The sequence below is a fragment of the Echiichthys vipera genome, assembly GCF_963691815.1.
Source record: "Echiichthys vipera genome assembly, chromosome: 12".
Lineage (NCBI taxonomy): Eukaryota > Metazoa > Chordata > Actinopteri > Perciformes > Trachinidae > Echiichthys > Echiichthys vipera.
Genome location: NC_139837.1, coordinates 2147301 through 2171239, shown reverse-complemented (window position 1 = coordinate 2171239; position 23939 = coordinate 2147301). Strand labels below are relative to the sequence as shown.

Genomic DNA, 23939 nt, shown 5'->3' with positions numbered 1-23939 from the left:
TTTGTTTCTTTTACATGAGATATGAGATATAATGTCATTTGTCAAGTGGCCCCTACTGGCCCCTGTACCAGCTCCTCTCATAGTAAAGTCCATTACAGTGGAAGGAGCCCATTGGTGCTTTGTTGTGTGTGTAGGGACTCTTCTCATGCTGCTGCAGAGGTTTGCTGTTATTTTCAGCAGCATTAGTGGTTAAAAAAGACCTTTGAATGCCTTCACCGTGCTGCCCCGAGCTAACCACTGTTAGCCACGTCCGACTGTTGGCGTCTCTACCGTTAATAGTTTATACACAGGAAAAATTGTGTGCCAAAAAGGTCCATGGAATGATCTTACGCCAAAATAACACTTTAATGTGCATGTGCTGCAGTGACAGTATGAGCGTGTGAAAGTCCTAAAACAATAACACGGACGACACCAAAAAACAAGTTCACAGCTGTTTTAATGTTCGGTGGCTATGGTTTGTAATCCTCTATCCTGAATGACAAGTCCATGTGTAGTCTCGCCCCAAGGTTTGCCCTGATTTATCATCTGTTTGACTCTAAAAAGGACCAGAACTTACAAAACTAACATCGTGCTGTAGGAGCCAGTTGAGGTGGTTCAGGATCATCTGGTAAGGATGAACCCTGGGCGCCTCCCTAGGGAGGTGTTCCAGGCACGTCCAGCTGGGAGGAGGCCTCGGGGAAGACCCAGGACCAGGTGGAGAGATTAGATCTCCACACTGGCCTGGGAACGCCTCAGGATCCCCCAGTTAGAGCTGGTTAATGTGGCCCAGGAAAGGGAAGTTTGGGGTCCCCTGCTAAAGCTGCTGCCCCCGAGACCCGACCCCGGATAAGAGGCTGAAGATGAGATGAACATCTGTATTGAATAAGACGTGAGACCATGAACTCATTAGGGAAATGTTTACTGAGCTTATTTCTCATTGACTTCTATACAAACCAACTTATTGTTCGATCCCCGTGCTGGACGATAGAGACAGTGACATTTGTTCTAGTGGGACAGGATTATTTATACGTGACTAGTTCCAAACTTTCTGTTAATGTCAAGTCTTCAGTTTCCGTTTGAAAGTGCTTCACCCCGAGCGTTGTGTTGTTTTCTCCAGGAGTGTTTTCAGTTCATCCTGCCCGCTCTGCCGCACGCCATCGACCTGCTGCGTGAAGCCACAGTCAGGGTTTCGTCCACGCACGCCGCCCTGGAGCAGCTGCCCTCCCCTTCCCCTCTGCTGGCCAACATGCACATCGACACGCACGCCAACATGCACACCATGGAGCGCGGCACCCAGTGCGAGGAAGAGGAGGACGAGGAGGAGGACAGGAGGAGGGTCCGACATGTGCACAACCACCACCACCACCAGCACGGCTCCTCCCACATCACCGCAGCCGCCATCGCTGCCAAGGTAACCTGTCAACGAGACGCGTGACGAGCAGTGCTGCTGCTGCTGCAAGGATCCAGTTTACAGGGATCATTAAAGCAGCAGCAGCAGCAGCAGCAGCAGCAGCAGCAGCAGCAGCAGCAGGGTACTGTGCTGCAGACAACTCATATGCTATAGGCTGCTGCAGGAATCGTAAAAACATCTCCGTTAAAAAGAAAAAAGTTTCCAGATAAACCATTTCTCGTCCGCGTCGAACAGAGGAAAGTTGCTGTTGGATGAAATGGTGCTTGAGTGTTTTTTAAATAACAGTAAAAAACCTTTTCCGGACATCAAACTCGGCTCAAAGTGCTTTAGAAATGAAACAGATCCAATAAACTGGGTTTTTAAAGACATAAAAACCTAAAATCCCTTAAAATGACAGAATAACACTGGTAATAAAAGTTATATTTCTAGAGTTTTTGATGCATTTTTGAGCTTGAGAAAGATGTGAAACACGTGAGAAACATCAAATATAACAGTGATCAGTGGGATTCATTTAAAGTAAGGTCGTAAAAGTAGGTTTTGATTCAATTAAATTTTATTTATACTGCAAAAACAAAAGTTATCTCAAGATACTTTACAATCTAGAGCAGGGGGTCAAACTGATCCAGTAAAGGGTCGCCTCGCTGTGGCTGCAGGTTTTCATTCCAACCAATCAAGAAAACACCTGACTGGAGTCATGCCATCACCTGAACTGTCTTCACACAGTTGATTTGTTGGACCAGGTGTGTTTTTGATTGGTTGGATTGAAAACCTGCAGCCACAGCGACTCTTTACTGGATCACTTTGACACCCCTGCTCTACAACAACAGTCCCCCGTTGTTTTGTTATTTTAAAAAGAGGCTGAAGGTCCTCGAGGCAGCGGCTGCGGGTTCGGCTCTGTCCTGCGGCCCTTTGCTGCATGTCTCCCCCCCTCTCTCTCTCACCCCGTTTCCTGTCCGTCCTTTATGATAAAATGCGGGTGACCAGTCCGTCCCAGCCTGGCCCTGGTCCTGGTCCAGTCCCAGCCTGGCCCTGGTCCTGGCCCTGGTCCTGGTCCTGGTCCAGTCCCAGCCTGGTCCTGGTCCTGGTTCTGGTCCGGTACCAGCCTGGTCAAATGCATACAAGCCTCTTGGATGAGAGGTGAAACGTCTTCCAAGACAAATAATCAACTCCTAATTTCATCAATGTAAATATTATAAAAGGCCTCAAAGTGCAACAAGCTCGTCATAAACAATCTTTATTAAATGAACAAACCTGTGAATCAGAGGTTTACACTTAATTACTGGACTAAAGTAAAGTTTGAGGCTCTTCTCCTTTACTTTAGTGTTTTATTTCCATGCTACTTCATTCTTTTACTCCGCTGCATTTATCTGATTACTTCAGTTACTATACCAACTGAGATTTTTACGCATGAACCATATTAAGGTTCATCAAATATTGTGTTATACCCAACAGTGTGTTCACGTACAAGCGCACAAAAGTCATGTTTAACAGAACTGTCGGACTCATTAGGACCTAAATGTCGGTCCCTGGAGCAGTTACTGCATGAAAATGTCAACGTTGTGTGACTTCATTCATTCCACATTTCATCTCCTTCACCTGTCTGTCTATGTGTGTGTGTGTGTGTGTCTGTGTGTGTTTGTGTGTGTTTGTTTGTGTTTGCATGCACGTGTGTGTGTATCTGTGTGTGTCCATCAGACGAGCCATGCTGCGGTCATGGCTAAGGGGGGTCCCTACCTGCCCGGCAACACCCCCGCCCCGCCCACTCATTTCACCTGTTCCTGCAGCGATGAGCAGCAGGTGAGACACTCGCTCAGACTCGTCCTCTCCTCTCATCTGTGCGTTAATCGTGTCTGTCAGACGTTCCTCAGACGCTCGTAACGCTTCTGTGAATTGTTCTTTTGGAGTTTCATTGAACGAGCTCTAAATAAACACACTGTACACTACACAGTACACACACCACCTGTCCAGCATCATCGCTGATATTACAGTGAATGCAAAGAGCCTGTGACTGCAGACTTTTCCCACACACTGAGGTTTAAAGTTGTACTCCGTAAGACTTGAGATGCGTTGTTTCTAGCGGCCTCTGTGGCAGGACGATGTAACTGCAGGCGTGCGTGTTCTTCCACAGCCTCCATCCTGTCACGTTCATGATCACTATGTGTGTTTTGACTTTTTTATTTATTTATGTTTTTGCTCTTTTGTTAACTTTTGAAACACAGTCACCTCTCTCCCTCCAGGCTGTCCTGTATATGTTCCCCTCTTAAAGCTATAGTGCGTAACTTCTACCGCCCCCTAGAGGGTTTCTGCGAACGATACGGCCAGCGCCTCAATATGGCGTACAGCCCGGTGTAACCCGTCCCCTCCACCACCGTACACGATTCAACATTTTCACGCTCTTGTGAAGCAGAACAGTCGATGCGAACAATGAAAAATGGACTCTTCAGAAGAGGTCATTATTGTATTCTCCGCCATGTTCTAGCAGCGCTCTCCTCCCCCCTCCCTTGTCGTTGTCAGGTAAAACCGAGTGGAACGCGTTATTTCCTGTGCGGCAGCGCGGGGATGTCGCCAACTACAGCAAATACAAAAAGAGCACATACTGAAAAATACGCCGAACGGCTAAAATCAGCTAATTCCTCCGGGAGTCTAGAGAAGATAAACTGACACAGAGGTCCTGTAATTAAGAGCTGTCCGCCGTGATACAGAAGTATTGATCATTAACTTACGCAGACTGTAGCAGTACTGAGAACATCCGCGCCTGGAAACGGGGGAAGCGTCACTTCATTGTTAAAGAGTTTGTTACGTCACAGATTAGAGTTTTAACTTTTCATTCCATAAATCCAAGTTTCACGTAAACACAGATTTAGTTTACAGTAAAACAACTGAAGGAAATTCTTGTGTGTGTTTGTGTGTGCACGTGTGTGTGTGTGTGTGTGTGTGTGTGTGTGTGTGCACGTGTGTGTGTGTGTGTGTAGATCCCGGACTCTATCATTTCTCGAGGCGTTCAGGTGCTTCCTCGAGATTCAGCCTCTTTAAGCTCCACCCCCTCCGAGTCACCAAGGGCCACACAGGCGACCTCCCGCCTTTCCACCGCCTCATGCCCGACACCCAAGGTACACACACACACACACACACACACACACACACACACACACACACACACACACACACACACACACACACACACACACACACACACACACACACACGATGGTTGCAGCTCTCAGCAACTCCCAATAAAAGTCAATAAAGCACACTTCCTGCATGATTCCAGTTTTGTTGCTTTAATTTCTCCACTTTTTTGGTTCCTCTTTGTTCATTTCTGATGTTTTTATCACTTATTAGGAAAAACTCCCAGTGAAGAAGAGGTTGCCAATTTGAATTCCCCACTCAAAGTGAAATTCCGGCGTAAAATCATCCTCCAGAGTCTTTTTCGGCAAATTCACTCATCAAATTAACTGTTAACGGGGGAAATCCCGGACAGTCGCTAACAGCCGATTGTGGCTAGCAGTGATTAGCTCGGGGCAGCACGGTGAAGGCATTCAAAGGTCTTTTTTAACCATTAACGTCACACCAGCAGATCTCTGATGCATGATTAAGGACACGAACTGAACCAAACGCTAACGATGTTTCGCTTCGTAATGACGCCGTTGTTCTGTGCAGTCACAGAATCAGACACACACACACGTGCTGGTGTGTGTGTGCCGGGTTTGTCACACACGTCACAGCGAGTATTCATGTTGTTTGTGTTCCCGTGTGTGTGTGTGTGTGTGTGTGTGTGTGTGTGTGTGTGTGTGTGTGTGTGTGTGTGTGTGTGTGTGTGTGTGTGTGTGTGTGTGTGTGTGTGTGTGTGTGTGTGTGTGTGTGTGTGTGTGTGTGTGTGTGTGTGTGTGTGTGTGTGTGTGTGTGTGTGTGTGTGTGTGTGTGTGTGTGTGTGTGTGTGTGTGTGTGTGTGTGTGTGTGTGTGTGTGTGTGTGTGTGTGTGTGTGTGTGTGTGTGTGAGTGAGGCGTTATTAATAGATGAATCAACACCAAAGCCTTTGTGAGACCGTCGTGTTATGAAGGAGCGGTATTTGAATCATCCTTTCCATATATTTGCATCAAACAACGACCAAATATAGAATATGTGTCTGTCTCCCTGCAGGTTCAGTCACGATGTGGCAGTAATGAGAACATTCTGAGAGCCAGTAAGTTCACCGTGTGTGCGTGTGCGTGTGCGTGTGCGTGTGCGTGTGCGTGCGCGCGCGTGCGTGTGCGTGTGCGTGTGCGTGTGCGTGTGCGTGTGTGTGTGTGTGTGTGTGTGTGTGTGTGTGTGTGTGTGTGTGTGTGTGTGTGTGTGTGTGTGTGTGTGTGTGTGTGTGTGTGTGTGTGTGTGTGTGTGTGTGTGTGTGTGTGTGTGTGTGTGTGTGTGTGTGTGTGTGTGTGTGTGCGTGCATGTGTGATGAACATGCAGCCTCGCAACAGTAACTTGCATCACTGTGGAAATGTTTTAAACGTTATATTGTTTATAGTAACATTCACCACTTACTCACACCCATCCTCTTTAAATGTGTGTGTGTGTGTGTGTGTGTGTGTGTGTAGGTCACAGTGCGGTGGACATCAGCAAAGTGGCACGTCGTCATCGCATGTCTCCGTTCCCGTTGACGTCAATGGACAAAGCCTTCATAACAGTTCTAGAGATGACGCCTATTCTGGGAATCGAAGTCATTAACTACAGAGGTGAGACGTGTGTGTGTGTGTGAAGCTGTTTCCACCTATGTGCAGGGCCTCATTTCTAAAACTGTGTGCCCCGTGCTTTAGGGTCCTTGTCCCCCCCTCCAGGCCCGTTTGTACTCACACTACCTGGGCCTCGGAGAATGCTTCTTGCTGCCTATACGTCATCACGCCGTAACACGTCACACGCATTGATGACGTCATGGCAATGCGTGGCTTTGTTTCCAGATCTTTCCGTAGACCTCGGAGTTTTTGTGCGTCTTGTCGACTGTTTTTGAATCTTTTCATCGACCAAATCTGCAGTAAACACTCCACCTCCGCATCACACCAACGTGAACCTTTCACCGCCATTGTTTGAAATGTCCGCGCATGGTCCCTCCTTCTTTTTTCTACGTCCCAACAGGCGCACAGGAAATGACCTCAGAACCGCCGTAGGCCTCGTGCTCGTACACGTGCGCACGCTCGTGCTCGTACATGTGCAAACGTGCTTTACAAAAGCCCACCTCTCCCAAACGGGCCGTGGACGGCAAGCGTGCCGCTCCTAGACGCGGTACGGTTGCACTCACACTGGTCAAAGGAACCAGACTTTAGCCGTGAAACGTCCTGGGGCACGGTACGGAGGCACAGTGTGAGTGCGCCCTCAGTGATAGTGAATTGGTTCAAAATAAATCATCATTGCTTATATTCAGGATAAACATGACGATTTCTGGTCCATGCCCTAACTTTATTGCTCAAATGTAAACTAACGTGGCTTTGGCTCATTTCCTCAGACGGCTTGGGTCGAGTGCTTGCTCAGGACATCTATGCCAAAGACAACCTTCCTCCGTTCCCTGCTTCCGTCAAAGATGGCTACGCTGTACGAGGTGAGAGCACCGACATGTCTATTACTGCACAACATTACATGAACATCAGGTGGGGGACACGGGCGCAAAACAGGATCTATGAAAATTCAGTTTAATACGAGACACAATACTTGACACATTCATCTACGTATTGTTGGCATTAAATGTATTAAGGAGCAAATTCTTCACACTATGTTCTGTTTATAAACTGTCCTCTTGGCTGCCACGGGAATGACTTCATCAACAGGCGTCGTCTCTTTTCTGTAACCAACTTAATCAACATCATTTTCATTGACTCACAGCTGCCGACGGCCCGGGAGATCGCTTCATCATGGGGGAGTCACAGGCTGGACAACAGGTCAGCGCTGACACACCAACACCACAGTAACGTTCACGGATAACACACTCCTGTGCCATTCTTCTTCTGCTAATAGAGTGTCTGTGTGTGTGTGTGTGTGTGTGTGTGCAGCCCACCCACACAGTGATGCCAGGTCAGGTGATGAGGGTGACGACCGGGGCTCCCATTCCCTGTGGAGCCGACGCCGTGGTCCAGGTAGAAGATACAGAGCTTCTGAGGGAGTCTGAGGACGTAAGTACACCATCGTCCGACCTTTACTGAACGTGTCTCGTTAGCAGGTGTGATGATATTGACGCCGTGGCTTATTTCAGGGCACAGAAGAGCTGGAGGTGCGGATTATGGTCCAGGCTCGGCCCGGACAGGACATCAGGTAAGAGAACAAACCGCTGGAGCCCAAAGGAACTAAGTGGAGGCTAATATAACGTATTTTCCGCACTCTAAGTTGCACCTAAAAACCTTCAAATGTCTCTAAAGTCGACAGTGCTCCTTATAACCCGGTGCTCCTTATATATGGACCAATATTGAGCCACAACAGGTCTCCAACTACGGTGAGCAGCCGCCGACTCTATTTTCCCCCGTAGAAGAAGTAACGCGCGGTGCATGTTGAGATATACGACTGCGTGAAGCGTGCCGTTTCATTTCCATGTGTGTGTTTGTGTAAAGAGCCCAAAATGGCTCCTGTTAAGAGACACGCTTACGACGCAGAGTTTACACTCAAGGCCATTAGTCACGCAGTAGAACACGGGAATAGAGCAGCAGCCAGAGAGTTGAACATGAACCAATCAATGGTGCCTAAGTGGAGGAAGCAACAAGACGACCTCCCCTGACTGTTGACGTTCCCTTTAGAGCAGCTCCATCTAATGGATGCAGAACGTAACCCCAGCCTCCACTGTAGCGTCTGTTCTATGCTCCTTATAATGTGGTGACCTTATGGTGCGGAAAATACGGTACTTAGAGCTGGGATGAAATTAGACCTTTTTGATGTGGGTCTTGCACTGATACGACTCTGTAAGTAATCAGAACTCTGCTTTCTTAAACAAAGAACTTTACTAAAGAATATTGACCCATTAGCGTAGACGTCACTCTGGTGTTTCCCAGGTTTGGGGCTTTTTTTCCTGGACATGTGACCCAAATCCTGCATTTTAATTTGCTAGAATAGACACTAGGGAATGTCAAAATGCATCGTGGGTGTGGTAGTTCGGTGTGTGCAAACTTTTCCCGGCAACAGTCCCATGAGAGAGAGAGGGAGAGAGAGACAGAGGCGAGAGAGTTGCGATGGGAGTGACACTGAGGATGCTGACGACAGCTTTAAGGTGGAAAATCTGTACTTTTTAAGTTGAAATCGTCATGAAATCTTTAAGGTTTATGCACTGTATAATTTTGGAAAGAGAAAGATGAGACCAACTGAAGGTTAAACTATAAGTCTAAGCAAAGTTAAAGTTTCTTCTAGTCAGAAAAGTGAGATGTACGGTAAGGATGCCTCCTCACAGCTGCTGTTTTCTTCTGGGTGTGACGTGTTTCATGAAATCAGCTGACTTCAAATGAAAACACGTCATACCCAGAAGAAAACAGCAGCTCTGAGGAAGGCTGGAGTACAAAGGTAAGAAGACATCTTTACCATACAACTAACTTTAACTTTAACTATCAAAATGGATAAAGAAGACATTAGGAATACAATCGATCTAGTTTTTATTCCAGGTTTCTGCTCCAGAGACTGAGAGAGAAATGCCTTTTTTATTACCGTTGCCAATTATTTTATATATTTCAGAGGTTTATAGAATTCCCTATTTTTTTATTGTCACCATTAGAGCCAATGGATGTATTTATACATGATAACCAAGGGTGTAAGCTCTCAAATGTGCTTTATTTAATCTTTCTACCTGTGACAGAGCCAGAGGAATTACATTTTTTGTAAACGTTGGCACTTTTAAAAAGGTTTAAGAGTCATTTATAGAAATGCCACAGGTTTGAAGGGTTAACATTGGCCTAAAGGGGTTAACAGTATTAAATAAATAAATAAAATAAAGTGTATTACATTGTCAACCAACTGCAGAAATGAACAGGGAGAAAATAAAGGATAAAAAGCTAAATAACCAGCAGTACCGTGTGTTCAGTAGCAGTCACATAGAGATCAAAAGGGGCTCAGGGGGTCGAGCGATGGATCTGGCTTTAATCATTTCTATAACAGCTGCATCAGAAAGCCACCGGCTAGTTGGGATTGTAACTTGTTTGTGTGTCTGCACAGGCCGATAGGTCACGACATCAGGCGAGGGGAGTGTGTGCTGGCTAAAGGAACGCACATGGGCCCGTCGGAGATCGGCCTGCTGGCCACAGTGGGAGTGACCGAGGTCAGCGTGCACAAGTTCCCTGTGGTGGCGGTCATGTCCACTGGAAACGAGGTACATACGCATATGAACATATGAAGACTGTAACCAGGGGCGTAGCTCGATTATCCAGGGCCCCCGTGCAGAGTCCAACCATGAGGCCCCTCGCACAAACCAACACAGGCGCACCACAACCCCGGAATTACATATTCATACGCTTCAGATTAAGTCTATGTGCCAACGTTACATTTACGTTTGCTGTATATGAAACAGTGAATATAGTTATCGCAGTAAATGTCACAGGAGTGCCCCAGCACGTTTCACGGCTAAAGTCTGGTTCCATTGACCAGTGTAAGTGCAACCGTACCGCTCCTAAACGCGATACGCTTGCCGTCCACGGCCCGTTTGGGAGAGGTGGGCTTTAGTAAAGCACGTTTGCACATGTACGAGCACGAGCGTGCGCACGTGCACGAGCACGAGGCCTACGGCGGTTCTGAGGTCATTTCCTGTGCGCCTGTTGGGACGTAGAAAAAAGAAGGAGGGACCATGCGCGGACATTTAACAACAATGGCGGCGAAAGGTTCACGTTGGTGTGATGCGGAGGTGGAGTGTTTACTGCAGATTTGGTCGATGAAAATATGTGATAAGTGTGTGTGTGTGTGTGTGTGTGCAGCTGTTGAATCCAGAGGACGACCTCCACCCAGGGAAAATCCGAGACTCCAACCGCTCCACTCTGCTGTCCACCATCCAGGAACACGGATATCCCACCATCAACCTGGGCATCGTCGGAGACAAGTAGGAGCCTTTAGGTTTATTTAAACTGTTCTGCTGACGTTTGGTTAGAACTGTTATAACCCCCTCTTAGGCTCAAGTTCACCCCCAAATCACTCTCCCATGCAGACTTTATGCTCTTTACAATGTTTAAAATTAATAATAATGTCTAAGGGTACGTCCACACGATTGAAAACCACTGTTCTTAAAAAGTTTCCGTCCACTCGGCCTCGACTCCTAAATCTCTGCGTTCACATGAAACCAGGTGCAGCGACTCCAAACGCTGTAGTACCCATGCCAGGCCTGGAGGTGGCGCTGTAACTGCCACAGAAATACACCAACAACGGAGAAGAAGAGACGGGGAGACGCTGTGGAGAATCCAAACACCGGAGAGTTCCTCTCCAAATCCTCCTCCATCCTAGAGACAAACGTGTCCCTGGTTCTGGTCTTAGTGGAGACTTTGGTGCTGTTCTGGACTCTGATGCACCCATCACTCTGCAGTTAGTGTCCTCACTGAGCAGAGGGGGCTGCTGGGAGCCCCTTCACTCTGCAGTTAGTGTCCTCACTGAGCAGAGGGTGCTGCTGGGAGCCCCTTCACTCTGCAGTTAGTGTCCTCACTGAGCAGAGGGGGCTGCTGGGAGCCCCTTCACTCTGCAGTTAGTGTCCTCACTGAGCAGAGGGGGCTGCTGGGAGCCCCTTCCCTCTGCAGTTAGTGTCCTCACTGAGCAGAGGCTGCTGCTGGGAGCCCCTTCACTCTGCAGTTAGTGTCCTCAGTGAGCAGAGGGTGCTGCTGGGAGCCCCTTCACTCTGCAGTTAGTGTCCTCACTGAGCAGAGGGGGCTGCTGGGAGCCCCTTCACTCTGCAGTTAGTGTCCTCACTGAGCAGAGGGGGCTGCTGGGAGCCCCTTCACTCTGCAGTTAGTGTCCTCACTGAGCAGAGGGTGCTGCTGGGAGCCCCTTCACTCTGCAGTTAGTGTCCTCACTGAGCAGAGGGGGCTGCTGGGAGCCCCTTCACTCTGCAGTTAGTGTCCTCACTGAGCAGAGGGGGCTGCTGGGAGCCCCTTCACTCTGCAGTTAGTGTCCTCACTGAGCAGAGGGTGCTGCTGGGAGCCCCTTCACTCTGCAGTTAGTGTCCTCACTGAGCAGAGGGGGCTGCTGGGAGCCCCTTCACTCTGCAGTTAGTGTCCTCACTGAGCAGAGGGGGCTGCTGGGAGCCCCTTCACTCTGCAGTTAGTGTCCTCACTGAGCAGAGCGGGCTGCTGGGAGCCCCTTCACTCTGCAGTTAGTGTCCTCACTGAGCAGAGGGGGCTGCTGGGAGCCCCTTCCCCGTCCCAAAGCACTCCCAGGCGCCACTTTCTCACTACATTTAGAGACTTTTCACAGCTTCTTAGAACTGGATTTAGAAACAGAGCCTAGAGCAGTTTAGCTCCTTATTCAGAGCATCAGGGAAAAGGGAGAAATCTGTGCTGGGCCTCATTCAGTCCCATGCATGTGGCTCAGAGTCCAGTTCAGGAAACAGTCTCTGGGTCCGTCTCTGTCCTCTCACGCAGCAGCACTGTTGTTGTGCTGTGACGCCGCGGGGTCAGAGGTCGGAGGTGGGGCCATGACGCCGTCCTTTAACAAAGTCTGAGCTTTCACCGTCAAGACCACAACGCCATGAGGGGCGTTTTACAATCTTCCAACACTGGGACCTGGTTTCTAAAGATCCTGTTTTCAGGCTCTTATAACGCCGGCTGCTGTGGATGGTCGTCTAAACCAGACTAAAGTTGTGCGGTTACAGGAAAACGGGCCCTAAATGTTTACGTTTGTCTTTAATTGAGTACTCCGACCATTAGTTGATGCACTTAATTAAGTTTCCTGTCGTGTGTAGTCTGTATGAACCGAGCCCAGGTGTCGGACTGAAGTAGTGGGGTCGCTGTTTCCCTGGTTTAATGCGCCGTGCTTGCGTTTGCAGCCCTGATGACTTGCTGTCAGCTCTCCATGAGGGAATCAGTCGTGCCGACGTCATCATCACCTCAGGGGGCGTGTCCATGGGAGAGAAGGTAACCTCTGACCCCCTCTCCTCTCACTCATTAAATAATAACATGATGTGAAATACGTAAGCAGCCAAATGACCACTAACCTTTTCTCCACGATATATTTGTTTGTGTCTCTGCTCTAACCACACATGACAGCAGCGCTGCCTCACAGTCGGTTCAGCTTCCGTTTGACGGTTTCATTGTTCTCCATCTGTCTGTGTTTGCCCGTCTTTATCAGGACTACCTAAAGCAGGTGCTGGATATTGACCTTCATGCTCAGATCCACTTTGGACGAGTCTTTATGAAGCCAGGGTGAGACGGGGAGAGGTGGGCGGAGTCGGGCTGGGGATGGTTATAGAACGGGACAACAGTTATTTTAGACGCACACTCATTCATGTTCACACGTATTCTTACTGCTGTTTGTGCCGCTAATGCTACGACTACACGTACTGATGCTTCCCACTGCTGTTAGCACTTCCACTGCTAGTACTGCTGCTGCTACTCTTCCTCCTATCTGTTATTTTTACTGCTTTAACTACTAATGATCTAACACTGCTGCTGCTCATTCTACTCTACTGGTGCTGCTGCTTGTGCTCCCACCTCTGCTGCTGTCTATCTCTACTTAGTTCTACAAGTTATTTTATTTTACTGCTATCGCTCCTGTCACTGCTGTCTCTACTACAACTACATATGGTTACTGCTGATCGTAGCGCTACTACTGTAGCTGATGACTGCAGCACCGATGCTCCGACGTCCAGATGTGAAATAATGACCCGTGCGCTTCTCTTCCTCAGTCTTCCTACTACCTTCGCCACAGTCGACATTGATGGAGCACGGAAACTCATCTTTGCTCTGCCAGGTAATGTAGTTCCGTCAGAAGTGGTGACCATAAGTGTGTGTGTGTGTGTCCTTGTCGTCCAACCCCCCTGGACCACCTCTGACGCCAAACCGCTTCACCCTAATGATCCGATCCGTTGGTTCTTTGAGTAGAAGCTTGTGTGAAAAGGTGGTTAATGGTTGTAGAGGCCGATGTTGAGCGCTGTCCTCTCTCGTATCCATCTCATCGCAAATGGTAAACTTGTACTTATAAAACGCCTTTCTAGTCTTCTGACTACTCAAGGCGCTTTCACACTACTTGTCAGATTCACACTGATGGCAGTGGACATCTACAGACCATCTAATCTAACCATTCACACCACATTCACACACCCATGCGCAGCACAGGGAGCAATTCGGGGTTCAGTGTCTTGCCCAAGGACACTTCGACATGCGAGGGAGCTGGGGATTGAACAGCCGAACTCTCAAATGGAGGACGACCCACTCTGTCACTGAGCCACAGCCGCAACTGTCCCAGCGCGTCAAATACCGGCGTGCTGGCGGACTTGCTGTACGCGCTCCCGTAGACGCGTGTCTGCAGCGCTCTGCACGCTCCCGCTACGCTCTTCGCGTACGCTCTTTCTGAATCGTCTTGGCAGCAGCTCGCTAAGCTCTGCTCTGTTGTTGTTCTCAATCGTTCCTGTCTGGTTAAATCCGTGGTTAAATCACCAAATCAACGTCTCTTTCTACTCTTAAAAAAAAGAAAAGTTGAAACAGAAAACCGTCAGTTCACCAGAGAAAAGGACGGATAAGTTTTAGTTTCCTTCACTGTGAAAACTGTGTTCACTCTGCAGCCACATCTGAGTGTAAAGAGGAGAAGTTGATAAAAATGCTACTGTGCATTTGTGTTACGTTCATCTGTGTCAGTCCAGTGTTTGATGAATAAACTCGTGTTTCACTTGTAATGAAACCATCTGTTGTGTCGTTCTCAGGTAACCCAGTGTCTGCAGTGGTGACATGTAACCTGTTTGTGATTCCTGCTCTGAGGAAGATGCAAGGCATTCTGGACCCTAGACCTACAATTATTAAAGCTAGGGTAACACACACACACACACACACACACACACACACACACACACACACACAAACACACAAACACAGGGCGCACTCCCACTGTCCATCCGTACCGTGCACCAGGACGTTTCACTGCTAAAGTCTGGTTCCTTTGACCAGTGTGAGTGCAACCGTACCACGTCTAGGAGCGGCACGCTTGCCGTCCACGGCCCGTTTGGGAGAGGTGGGCTTTAGTAAAGCACGTTTGCACGTGTACGAGCACGAGGCCTACGGCGGCTCTGAGGTCATTTCCTGTGCGCCTGTTGGGACGTAGAAAAAAGAAGGAGGGACCATGCGCGGACATTTCAAACAATGGCGGTGAAAGGTTCACGTTGGTGTGATGCGGAGGTGGAGTGTTTACTGCAGATTTGGTCGATGAAAAGATTCAAAAACAGTCGACAAGACGCACAAAAACTCCGAGGTCTATGGAAAGATCTGGAAACAAAGCCACGCATCGCCATGACGTCATCAATGCGTGTGACGTGTTACGGCGTGATGACGTATAGGCAGCAAGAAGCATTCTCCGAGGCCCAGGTAGTGTGAGTACAAACGGGCCTGGAGGGGGGGACAAGGACCCTAAAGCACGGGGCGCGGGACGGAGGCACAGTCGCGCCCTAAATCACTGTTATTTGCCTACAGATGTCCGTATGAATCAATGCACTTCTCCAGCAATAGATATGACAATATTACACACACTTTGACAGCTATGGACAACCCAGCAGCTGCCCTGGCTCTGCCCAGAGGGAACAAAGTCCCCCTACCAGCACCTTTAAAGCTCAATCATTAACGTTTTATATCTGCTCTGCTCTATTTCCCTGGCAGTCCCTTTAAGTGTGAAGCAATGTGCATAAACAACAATGTTATTACTGAGTTAAAACCCTTAAATTTCTTTTTTCAGACTTTATAAAATCTACGTTTCCTGTTTCAGTAACATTTTGTGTGTGTGTGTTTCAGCTTTCCTGTGACGTGAAGCTGGATCCTCGACCGGAGTACCACCGCTGTATTCTCACCTGGCATCACCAGGAGCCGCTGCCCTGGGCACAAAGCACAGGTCCGCACACGCGCACGCACGCACGCACGCACACACAGGCACACACACGCACGCACACGCACGCACACACAGACACACACACACACACACACGCACACGCACACGCACACGCACACGCACACACACACACACACACACACACACACACACACACACACACAATGACTTGGTGCTGTAATTAACAGGAGGAGGTTAGTAAGACTGCCGTATCCTCGGGGGGGGGGGGGGGGGGGACTTGACTTGGGACGTGTCTTGCGTAAGGACTCGACTCGACTCAACTTAACCTGTGACTTGACAAAACGGGTCACTTGTTATAAGTCAAGTCATTTGACATGACACATAACCTGTGATATGACGTGACATGACATAACCTGTGACTTGACGTACAGTAACTTGACCTGGGACTTGTCTTATGTAAGGACTCGACTTGACTTGACATAACCTGACCTATCCTGAACTAACCTGTGACTTGAATTGACTTAACCTGACTTGATATAACTTGACATATCTTGATATATCCTGTGACTTGACTTACAGTAACTTGACCTGGGACTTGTCTTATGTAAGGACTCGACTTGACTTGACATAACCTGACCTATCCTGAACTAACCTGTGACTTGAATTGACTTAACCTGACTTGATATAACTTGACATATCTTGATATATCCTGTGACTTGACTCTACATAACCTGTGACTTGACTTACAGTTACTTAACTTGGGACTTGTCTTAAGTAAGGACTCGACTTGACTCTTCATTAAATGTGACCCAGCTTTACTTGACATAACCTGTGACTTGACTTGACTTGACATTACAGGTCATTTGTCATAACAGCTTTAGTGATGAGGTACAAGTTACTGTTCGTTATGTCACAGGTTAATTCAGGATAAGTCAGGTTATCTCAAGTCAAGATGAGATAACCTGACTTATCCTGAATTAACCTGTGATATGACGTACAGTAACTTGACTTGGGACTTGTCTTAAGTAAGGACTCGACTTGACTTGACTTGACCCAGCTTTACTCGACATAACCTGTGACTTGACTTGACATAACCTGAGTTATCCTGAATTAACCTGACTTGATGTACAGTAACTTGACTTGCCCAAGAACAAATGACTTGGGACTTGTATGTGTGTGTGTGTGTGTGTGTGTTTGTGTGGTTGTGTGCTATTTGGACCAAATGCCTTGAGTCACGTGCGCTCCGTCCCTCTCTCTCTCTCTGCAGGGAACCAGGTGTCCAGCAGGCTAATGTCCATGCGTAGCGCTAACGGTCTGCTGATGTTGCCTCCTAAAACAGAGCAGTACGTGGAACTGCATAAGGGGGAGGTTGTGGACGTGATGGTCATTGGACGGCTATGATGCAGGTACTTCACGTTCTTGTACGTTCACCGGCACACAGACGAGGAGACGCGTGCGACCGTAACACCGACATGTTCTCTCCCCAGACTTCAATGTCACTCGCTACCGATTACCATGGCAGTGCCAGGACTTCCTGTCTGGACAGGAAACGGGCGGGGGCAGGAAGTGATGCATGTCTACCTGGTCGCCATTAGCTGTGATGTCATATGCAACAGCCAATCGGAGCCAGCGGAGGCCGAACCCTCATTGGTCTGCTCTGAGGAGATCACTGTATTTCAATGACGAAGAAAAAAATGTGAAAAAAATATCAAATGAGATTTATTCTGTAATATTATGATTATGATTATGATTATTATTATTATCCTGATGATAATGATTATTAATATCCTTAATTAATATTCTATTTATTATAATTATTACCACGGTTCTGGTTGAATATGATCATCTTAGTAGTAACCACGCCCTCTTCTCTCCCGTTCATTTGCTTTGTGCGTTCAATATTTCCCCCAGATTTAGAAAATAGAGACTTTCTCCTCCGTCCTCCGCTCCCACTCACCCTGTTTCCCTTTTCTCTCCCTCTTCTTCTTCTGTTCTGCTCCGGCGTCCTCCAACCCAGACATAGGAACTCCTCGGTAACCCCTCCCTGCAGTGTCCCTACTCATCCTCCTCCAGCGCACCGACCCTAACATCAGAACTGACAGAACTAAAAAAACGTATAAAGACGCGTTTCGATCGACGCTGCTGATACAGTTTGTGTCAGAACAGTAAAAAAAGAGGATAAAAAATACAAGGGTACTTGTTTTTAAACGTTCTTTTTCCGTACACGACATTTTCAAACCGTGCTGAAGAGACTAAAAACTCACCCTGACGCTCAGTGGAAGCCAGGAGACTCTGTTAGGTGAAGTCGGCGGCTCCTCCCTCACCGCACTGGAGAGATGTCTGCGGTCTGACGTCAGATATGAACCTGATCCTCATCATCAAACACATTATGACTCTTTAGTTGTTTTTCAGTCAGGGAGGAACGTCTTCTGTCACAGGTGGGCCACGTTTCTAACCTTAGCCCTGCGCTCAAGTGGTGTGTGAGTCACACGCGTGGAAAGTTTACACCAAAAAACGACGTTTCCAAAGTGAAAATCCAGCGTACGTCGAATCATCCCAGGGTCTTTTTCTGCAAACACACTCATCAAATAAAAAACAGACACTTTGTCTTCATGTAGCAACTATTAACGGAAAAATCCAGGAGAGTCGCTAACAGCCGGACGTGGCTAACAGTGGTTAGCTCGGGGCAGTACGGTGAAGGCATTCAAAGGTCTTTTTTAACCACTAATACTGCTGAAAATAACAGCAAACCTCTGCAGCAGCATGAGAAGAGTCCCTACACACACAACAAAGCAGCAATGGGCTCCTTCCACTGTAATGGACTTTACTATGAGAGGAGCTGGTGCAGGGGCCAGTAGGTAAGTCTTTAAAACACTCTTTAATAAACTCTGGCTTCACTAACTACGCTGATGATGCTTTGTTGTGTGTGTAGGGACTCTTCTCATGCTGCTGCAGAGGTTTGCTGTTATTTTCAGCAGCATTAGTGGTTAAAAAAGACCTTTGAATGCCTTCACCGTGCTGCCCCGAGCTAACCACTGTTAGCCACATCCAGCTGTTAGCGACTCTCCAGGATTTCTCCGTTAATAGTTGTTACACGAATAAAATAGTCTCAACGCTTATTTGACGAGTGTATTTCCATAAAAAAGACCCTGGGATGATTTCACTTTAAGATTTGATAAATGTGTTATTTGCATTTTTACAACGCTAAGAGAATATTGTTGTTTTTCTAATTACCAAGAAATCTCATAAAATTACCAACAACGTGTTTTTCCATCTCTGCCTTCCAACACCGTCCTAACTAATAAACATATGCCGTGTATAACATGTTTATTAGTGACAGTGTATTCATGTTTAGCCACGGATTATTACACATTTAGTGAGTATTTAGCAGCAGTACTGCGTGCGTGCGTGCGTGCGTGTGTGTGTGTGTGTGTGTGCGCCAAAATCTACTTCAGCGTGTGTTCATGGTAACGAAGCAACATGGCAACAACTAGTGCAACTCTGTGGCTCATTGATGTTTTTTTAAATAGTTTATGGATAAAAAATGGAGCTCTATGGCACAGAAGGATAAGATACACACACACACACGCGCACACACACAAAGTTGTTCACAGGGTCATTTCATTGTTGGTGTTTTCATGTGATTTGTTGACAGTTAGAAAAATGTAGAAAATGAGCAGATTATCCTTAAAGTGACCAGTGTGTGGGATCCAATGGCATAAAAGTAAATATAATATTCATAACTAGACCATGTAGTGATGAGATCACGCTGGCTGTGATGCCAAAACACACACACACACACACACACACACACACACACACACACACACACACACTTCTTCCAAGGAGGTTAAATGTCACAGCATCACATTGCGGCACAACCAAGCCCCGCCACAGCTTCCTTCCTGTTTGCTCCAATCAGGAAGCTCCGTCAGCGTCAGTTCTCTGAGTGTCCACTAGGGGCAGGTTTCATAACAGAGCAGTTTCTCATTGAGCCCCATGTTAAACAGGCCGTTTACACAGCATCATTAAACCTGTTTAAGGACAAAAGAACATTCTAGTCTGTGTGTTTAGATCACATCTCCATGACAACACTGAGGGGGAGGGGCTAGTTTTTATTTTACTGGAGGTTAAAGTTTATGAATAATTAGGGGCGTGGCCTCTTGAGTGACAGCTAGCCTCTGGCCCTCACTTCTCCTCGGAGGTAACGTCAGCCAGATGGACGTACGCCCCTCCCCCCAACGTCACATACATGCCCTTTTTTGGTCAGAGGAAATGAGGCGGAGTCAAAATCTGACAAGATGGAGACTCCTGTAGGCGAGGACGACTGGATCAAGTTGAGAGAACGGACCTGACGGAGACGCTAATCCGTTTTTATACAGTCTGTGGTCGCAACACGTAAACGGTTAAATCGTTTGCGGAAAGCTCAACCGCAGGCGCGCACTAAAGATATAAATATATCGGGGTGAGCCGCTCAATGCCACAAAATCCTACACACTGCTCCTTTAAGTAGCCAAAGATGAATTACTCCGCCCTTGCTGACAGTGAGGTCTCCAAGCCCGACCTCCGTTCGGCCAAATCAGCCGCCGCCATCTTGTTTTCCAAACCCACGCGGACATGGATGAAAGAGCCGCATGAGTGAGTCGTGACCCACCGTTTTCCCCCCGACTCAGAGAAAAACCCCGACATCACTTGAAAGCAGGGTGTCACGTTCAGGTGCTCGTAAACTACACAACCGGTGTATTTCTACCACGACGGTGTTTAAGGTGCTTGTTAAGAGTCAAAAGAATCAACACGGCTGTAAAATAGACGTCATTTGACTGCTTTTCTCTCAATGTACTGTACATAGTCCACGATCAAAGCTTCGTTTACCGTTAAGTAGCAGGCCGGGCGGCTGCTGGGTCCCGCTGATTCAACACTGAACTTCAATTGTTTACCGATTTTCCAAGGACCGCTCAAACGCATCGTATGCAACCTGTGAGTCCCGAGCATTCACCGACGCACCATACCTTAACCCCCCCGGCTCCTCTGGTTCCTCTGGTTCCTCCCGTGAGCGATCAGAACCAAACGAACCCACACGGTTGAAGGTCTGACGCTGCCTTCAGGTCATGTTTAAATAAAACGATGGTACTTAAAGACGCTAAGATGACAGAGTCGATCCCCAGAGATGTGAGACGTTAAAGGTTGAATGTGTAGAAACTTTATTTAAAAAATAATAAAACACCCACGGGGCGTTTTGAGAGGTACAGAATGAAAGTAATGCTTTAACAATGACTTCCTGTCCCGTTCTGTTTCCATGGTAGCAGCCAATAGAGTTGCTGGTTGCCAGGGTTGACTGTTGTTGGGTGCAGCTACTGTAGGCTGGCACTGGGTGAAATGGAGACGGGCAACAACCAGAGTCACTATAGGCCGAGCATTCACTCCATGGACTGAGAGAAAGGAGAGAAACGCCCACATGGCTACGCTTCTCCTTGATGCTAACATCACTTTCATCTGCACTTAGCTGGAACGGCTAACGCTAACGGCTAACGCTAACTGTCAGTCAAACTCCTCTAATCCTTGTTTTGATGCTGTGGTTTTCTGGAGGGGACGGGTTCAAACAGGCTCAAACAGACTCCGGTCTCCTGGAGCTACTGGGCCGGGTCTGACCAACCTGGCAACCCCACTGCTGGACTTCTTTTTTGTTGTTGAGACGACGATCTTGAGACACTAGATGGAGCTGTTCCGCTCCTTCTCCACATCCAACCTTTAACTTCCACGTCTGAAGCTCCCGTCTACTTTCTTCCCTCTATGACTTGAATGCAGCACCAGTCCGAACAGCTTCGACCCCCCCCCCCCCCCCCTCTCTCCTGATAGGCTGATGCAGTCTTCCTCCCCTCCCCCTCCTCTTCATCTTCCTTTTTTGCCGCCCTTCCTCCTCCACACTTGCATGCCCATACAGGGGGGCGTGTCTCTCTCTGCGGGCAGGTTTCGCTCCAGGCGCCAGACGAGGGTGCAGCACCTGGGCAGGACTTCTGATCTGACGCAGTGTTCGTGGACGCCATTACGCGGCTGTTGAGTCGCGACGTAACACCCTTTCAAAAGACGATTTCCGCGTCCAAGGCTCGTGTTTCTCCAGCGCAGCAGTGCCGTGTTCACCCGTCGTTTGATCTGAGTTTTTAAAGAACAATGTAATTGTCATTTGACCTCTTTCTTACGGATAAAAAAGACGTGTTCAGGGCGCACTCCCACTGTGCCTCTGTACCGTGCCGAGCACGTTTCACGGGTAAAGTTTAGATCGTTTGACCAGTGTGAGTGCAACCGTACCACGTCTAGGAGCTGCACGCTTGCCGTCCACGGCCCGTTTGGGAGAGGTGGGCTTTAGTAAAGCACGTTTGCACGTGTACGAGCACGAGCGTGCACACGTGTACGAGCACGAGGCCTACGGCGGTTCTGAGGTCATTTCCTGTGCGCCTGTTGGGACATAGAAAAAATAAGGAGGGACCATGCGCGGACATTTCAAACAATGGCGGTGAAAGGTTCACGTTGGTGTGATGCGGAGGTGGAGTGTTTACTGCAGATTTGGTCGATGAAAAGATTCAAAAACAGTCGACAAGACGCACAAAAACTCCGAGGTCTACGGAAAGATCTGGAAACAAAGCCATGCATCGCCATGACGTCATCAATGCGTGTGACGTGTTACGGCCTGATGACGTATAGGCAGCAAGAAGCATTCTCCGAGGCCCAGGTAGTGTGAGTACAAACGGGCCTGGAGGTGGGGACGAGGACCCTAAAGCACGGGGCACGGGACGGAGGCACAGTGGGAGGGCGCCCCTAACTGACCAAAGAGGTGATCGTGATCATTCACACGTTCGGCTTTTGTTTGGACCCGGAAATCTTATTTTGAAAGGGTGTTACGTCACACTGAACAGTCGCGTAATGGTGTGTGAGAGGAGGGTTTTCATAGTAACAACCTCAGATGTCAGAACCTTCCCAGTTACCTCAAAAGCACCATTAAAAAAACAAAACATTGGCGCGTTCTTATGAATCCCACGACTTTCCTCGCCAGCGCGTCTCGGCACAGTGGGATTCCTCAGAACGCGCCGTGCTGAGTCATGCTGAGTTCACGTCACGTCATGAAAAAAAGCGTAAAGAAAGCGCATCCAGAGAGAATCGAGCGTACGGTTTAAACCGCGCAGCCGATATCGGGACGTGAACTCGGCGTCCTCGGCGTCCTGGCGCCTGCCCGCGGAGCAGGGATCGAACCCCGATCGGTTAATTTGAGTGAGAAGACGCAGGTTCTCGTTAAACTGCCTTTGTACTGAGTGACCCGTCACACTGGAGCGAGCTCAGTGTCACACCGCACACACGATCAACTCTGACCAGCACTACTGAAGCAATGACACAGCGTTCTGCTACTACTGTCTGAACCGACTGAAGAGGAAGTTGCTTTTCTGTAACGATATTATTGAAACTGAAGATGAATTAATAAAAATAATCCTGATTATTCTGTAGCTCCGGGTCGGGAGAGTCGTGTTTGATGGTTTTTTCTGCTTTTCATTCACTTTTTTTATTTGTTTTTAACATTTTACACAATTTAAAGCAAACGTTTCACACACGAAACACACAAACGTTCACAATTACACACAAAACTCTCTCTGAATAAGTGTTTTTTTCACTTCGGTGCATGTTTTTAATTCTCCTGATGAAGGAAAAGGACAAACACAATATTACACTGTAATAAAAACTTGTAAAAAAATTAATTTTAAGGAATTTTTCTGTAAAAAACCACTTTAACACTAAAAAAAAGGAAAAATCATTAGTAAAAATGACTATTTCATTTGAAATTTTACTATAATTTCTTTAATTTCACACACAAATGTTGACTGTTAACATAACTTGTAATAAAACAGAATTTTAAGATTTGTTTTTAGAGATTTTTTCTGTATTAAAATACAAATTAATTTACAAAAATTTTACTTGCCAAATGTTAAATAACGTGAAACCACTGCAACTGAAAACACAATATAAAAAAACATTTATTGGTAAAATACCTTCATAAATGTGTCTTTAACACATTTGTCGTTTGTATAAGGGAATAAACTGTAAAATTTCCCTTTAAAACTCAAAAAAAAAAGGGAAAAATCATTAGTTACATAACTTTAATTAGTAATTTTACTGTAATTTCTTTAAATTCACACGAAAACACACAAACGTTCACGATTACACACAAAACTCACTCTGAATAAGTGCGTTTTTCACTTCGGTGCATGTTTTTAATTCTCCAGCTGAAGGAAAAGGACAAACACAATCTTTAACTGTAATAAAACTTGTAAAAAAACTGAATTTTACAGATTTTTTCTGTATTAAAATACAGTTTAATTTACAAAAAAGACTGATTTTACACGTCAAATGTTAAATAACATGAAACCATTTATTTATTGTTAAAATATCTTCACAAATGTCTCATATTTTAACATGTGTTTAAATAATAAATATAAATAAATAAAGCAAAATCAATAACAATAAAACAGTGTTTTGGTCCCCAGGGGGCGTCCTTCCTCCATATTCAGCTTTTTCATATTTTAAAATGTTCTTTCATATTTATTT

At 47.1% G+C, this 23939-nt stretch overlaps 1 protein-coding gene across 1 annotated transcript in view; it reads left to right on the top strand.

The window, feature by feature from the left end:
• gphna (gephyrin a) overlaps positions 1–18157 on the top strand; it is a 24142-nt gene extending 5985 nt beyond the window's left edge. The window contains exons 7-24 of the mRNA XM_083923591.1: positions 1097–1390; positions 3086–3187; positions 4363–4500; positions 5532–5574; positions 5969–6106; positions 6871–6963; positions 7245–7300; positions 7412–7531; positions 7612–7670; positions 9546–9699; positions 10298–10419; positions 12349–12436; positions 12651–12724; positions 13207–13271; positions 14221–14324; positions 15296–15392; positions 16618–16756; positions 16838–18157. Of these exons, the coding sequence (XP_083779717.1) occupies positions 1097–1390; positions 3086–3187; positions 4363–4500; positions 5532–5574; positions 5969–6106; positions 6871–6963; positions 7245–7300; positions 7412–7531; positions 7612–7670; positions 9546–9699; positions 10298–10419; positions 12349–12436; positions 12651–12724; positions 13207–13271; positions 14221–14324; positions 15296–15392; positions 16618–16751 (1881 nt within the window). The 3' untranslated portion in view covers positions 16752–16756; positions 16838–18157. The remainder of the gene's footprint in view (positions 1–1096; positions 1391–3085; positions 3188–4362; positions 4501–5531; positions 5575–5968; positions 6107–6870; positions 6964–7244; positions 7301–7411; positions 7532–7611; positions 7671–9545; positions 9700–10297; positions 10420–12348; positions 12437–12650; positions 12725–13206; positions 13272–14220; positions 14325–15295; positions 15393–16617; positions 16757–16837) is intronic.
• The last annotated feature ends 5782 nt before the right edge of the window (positions 18158–23939 follow it).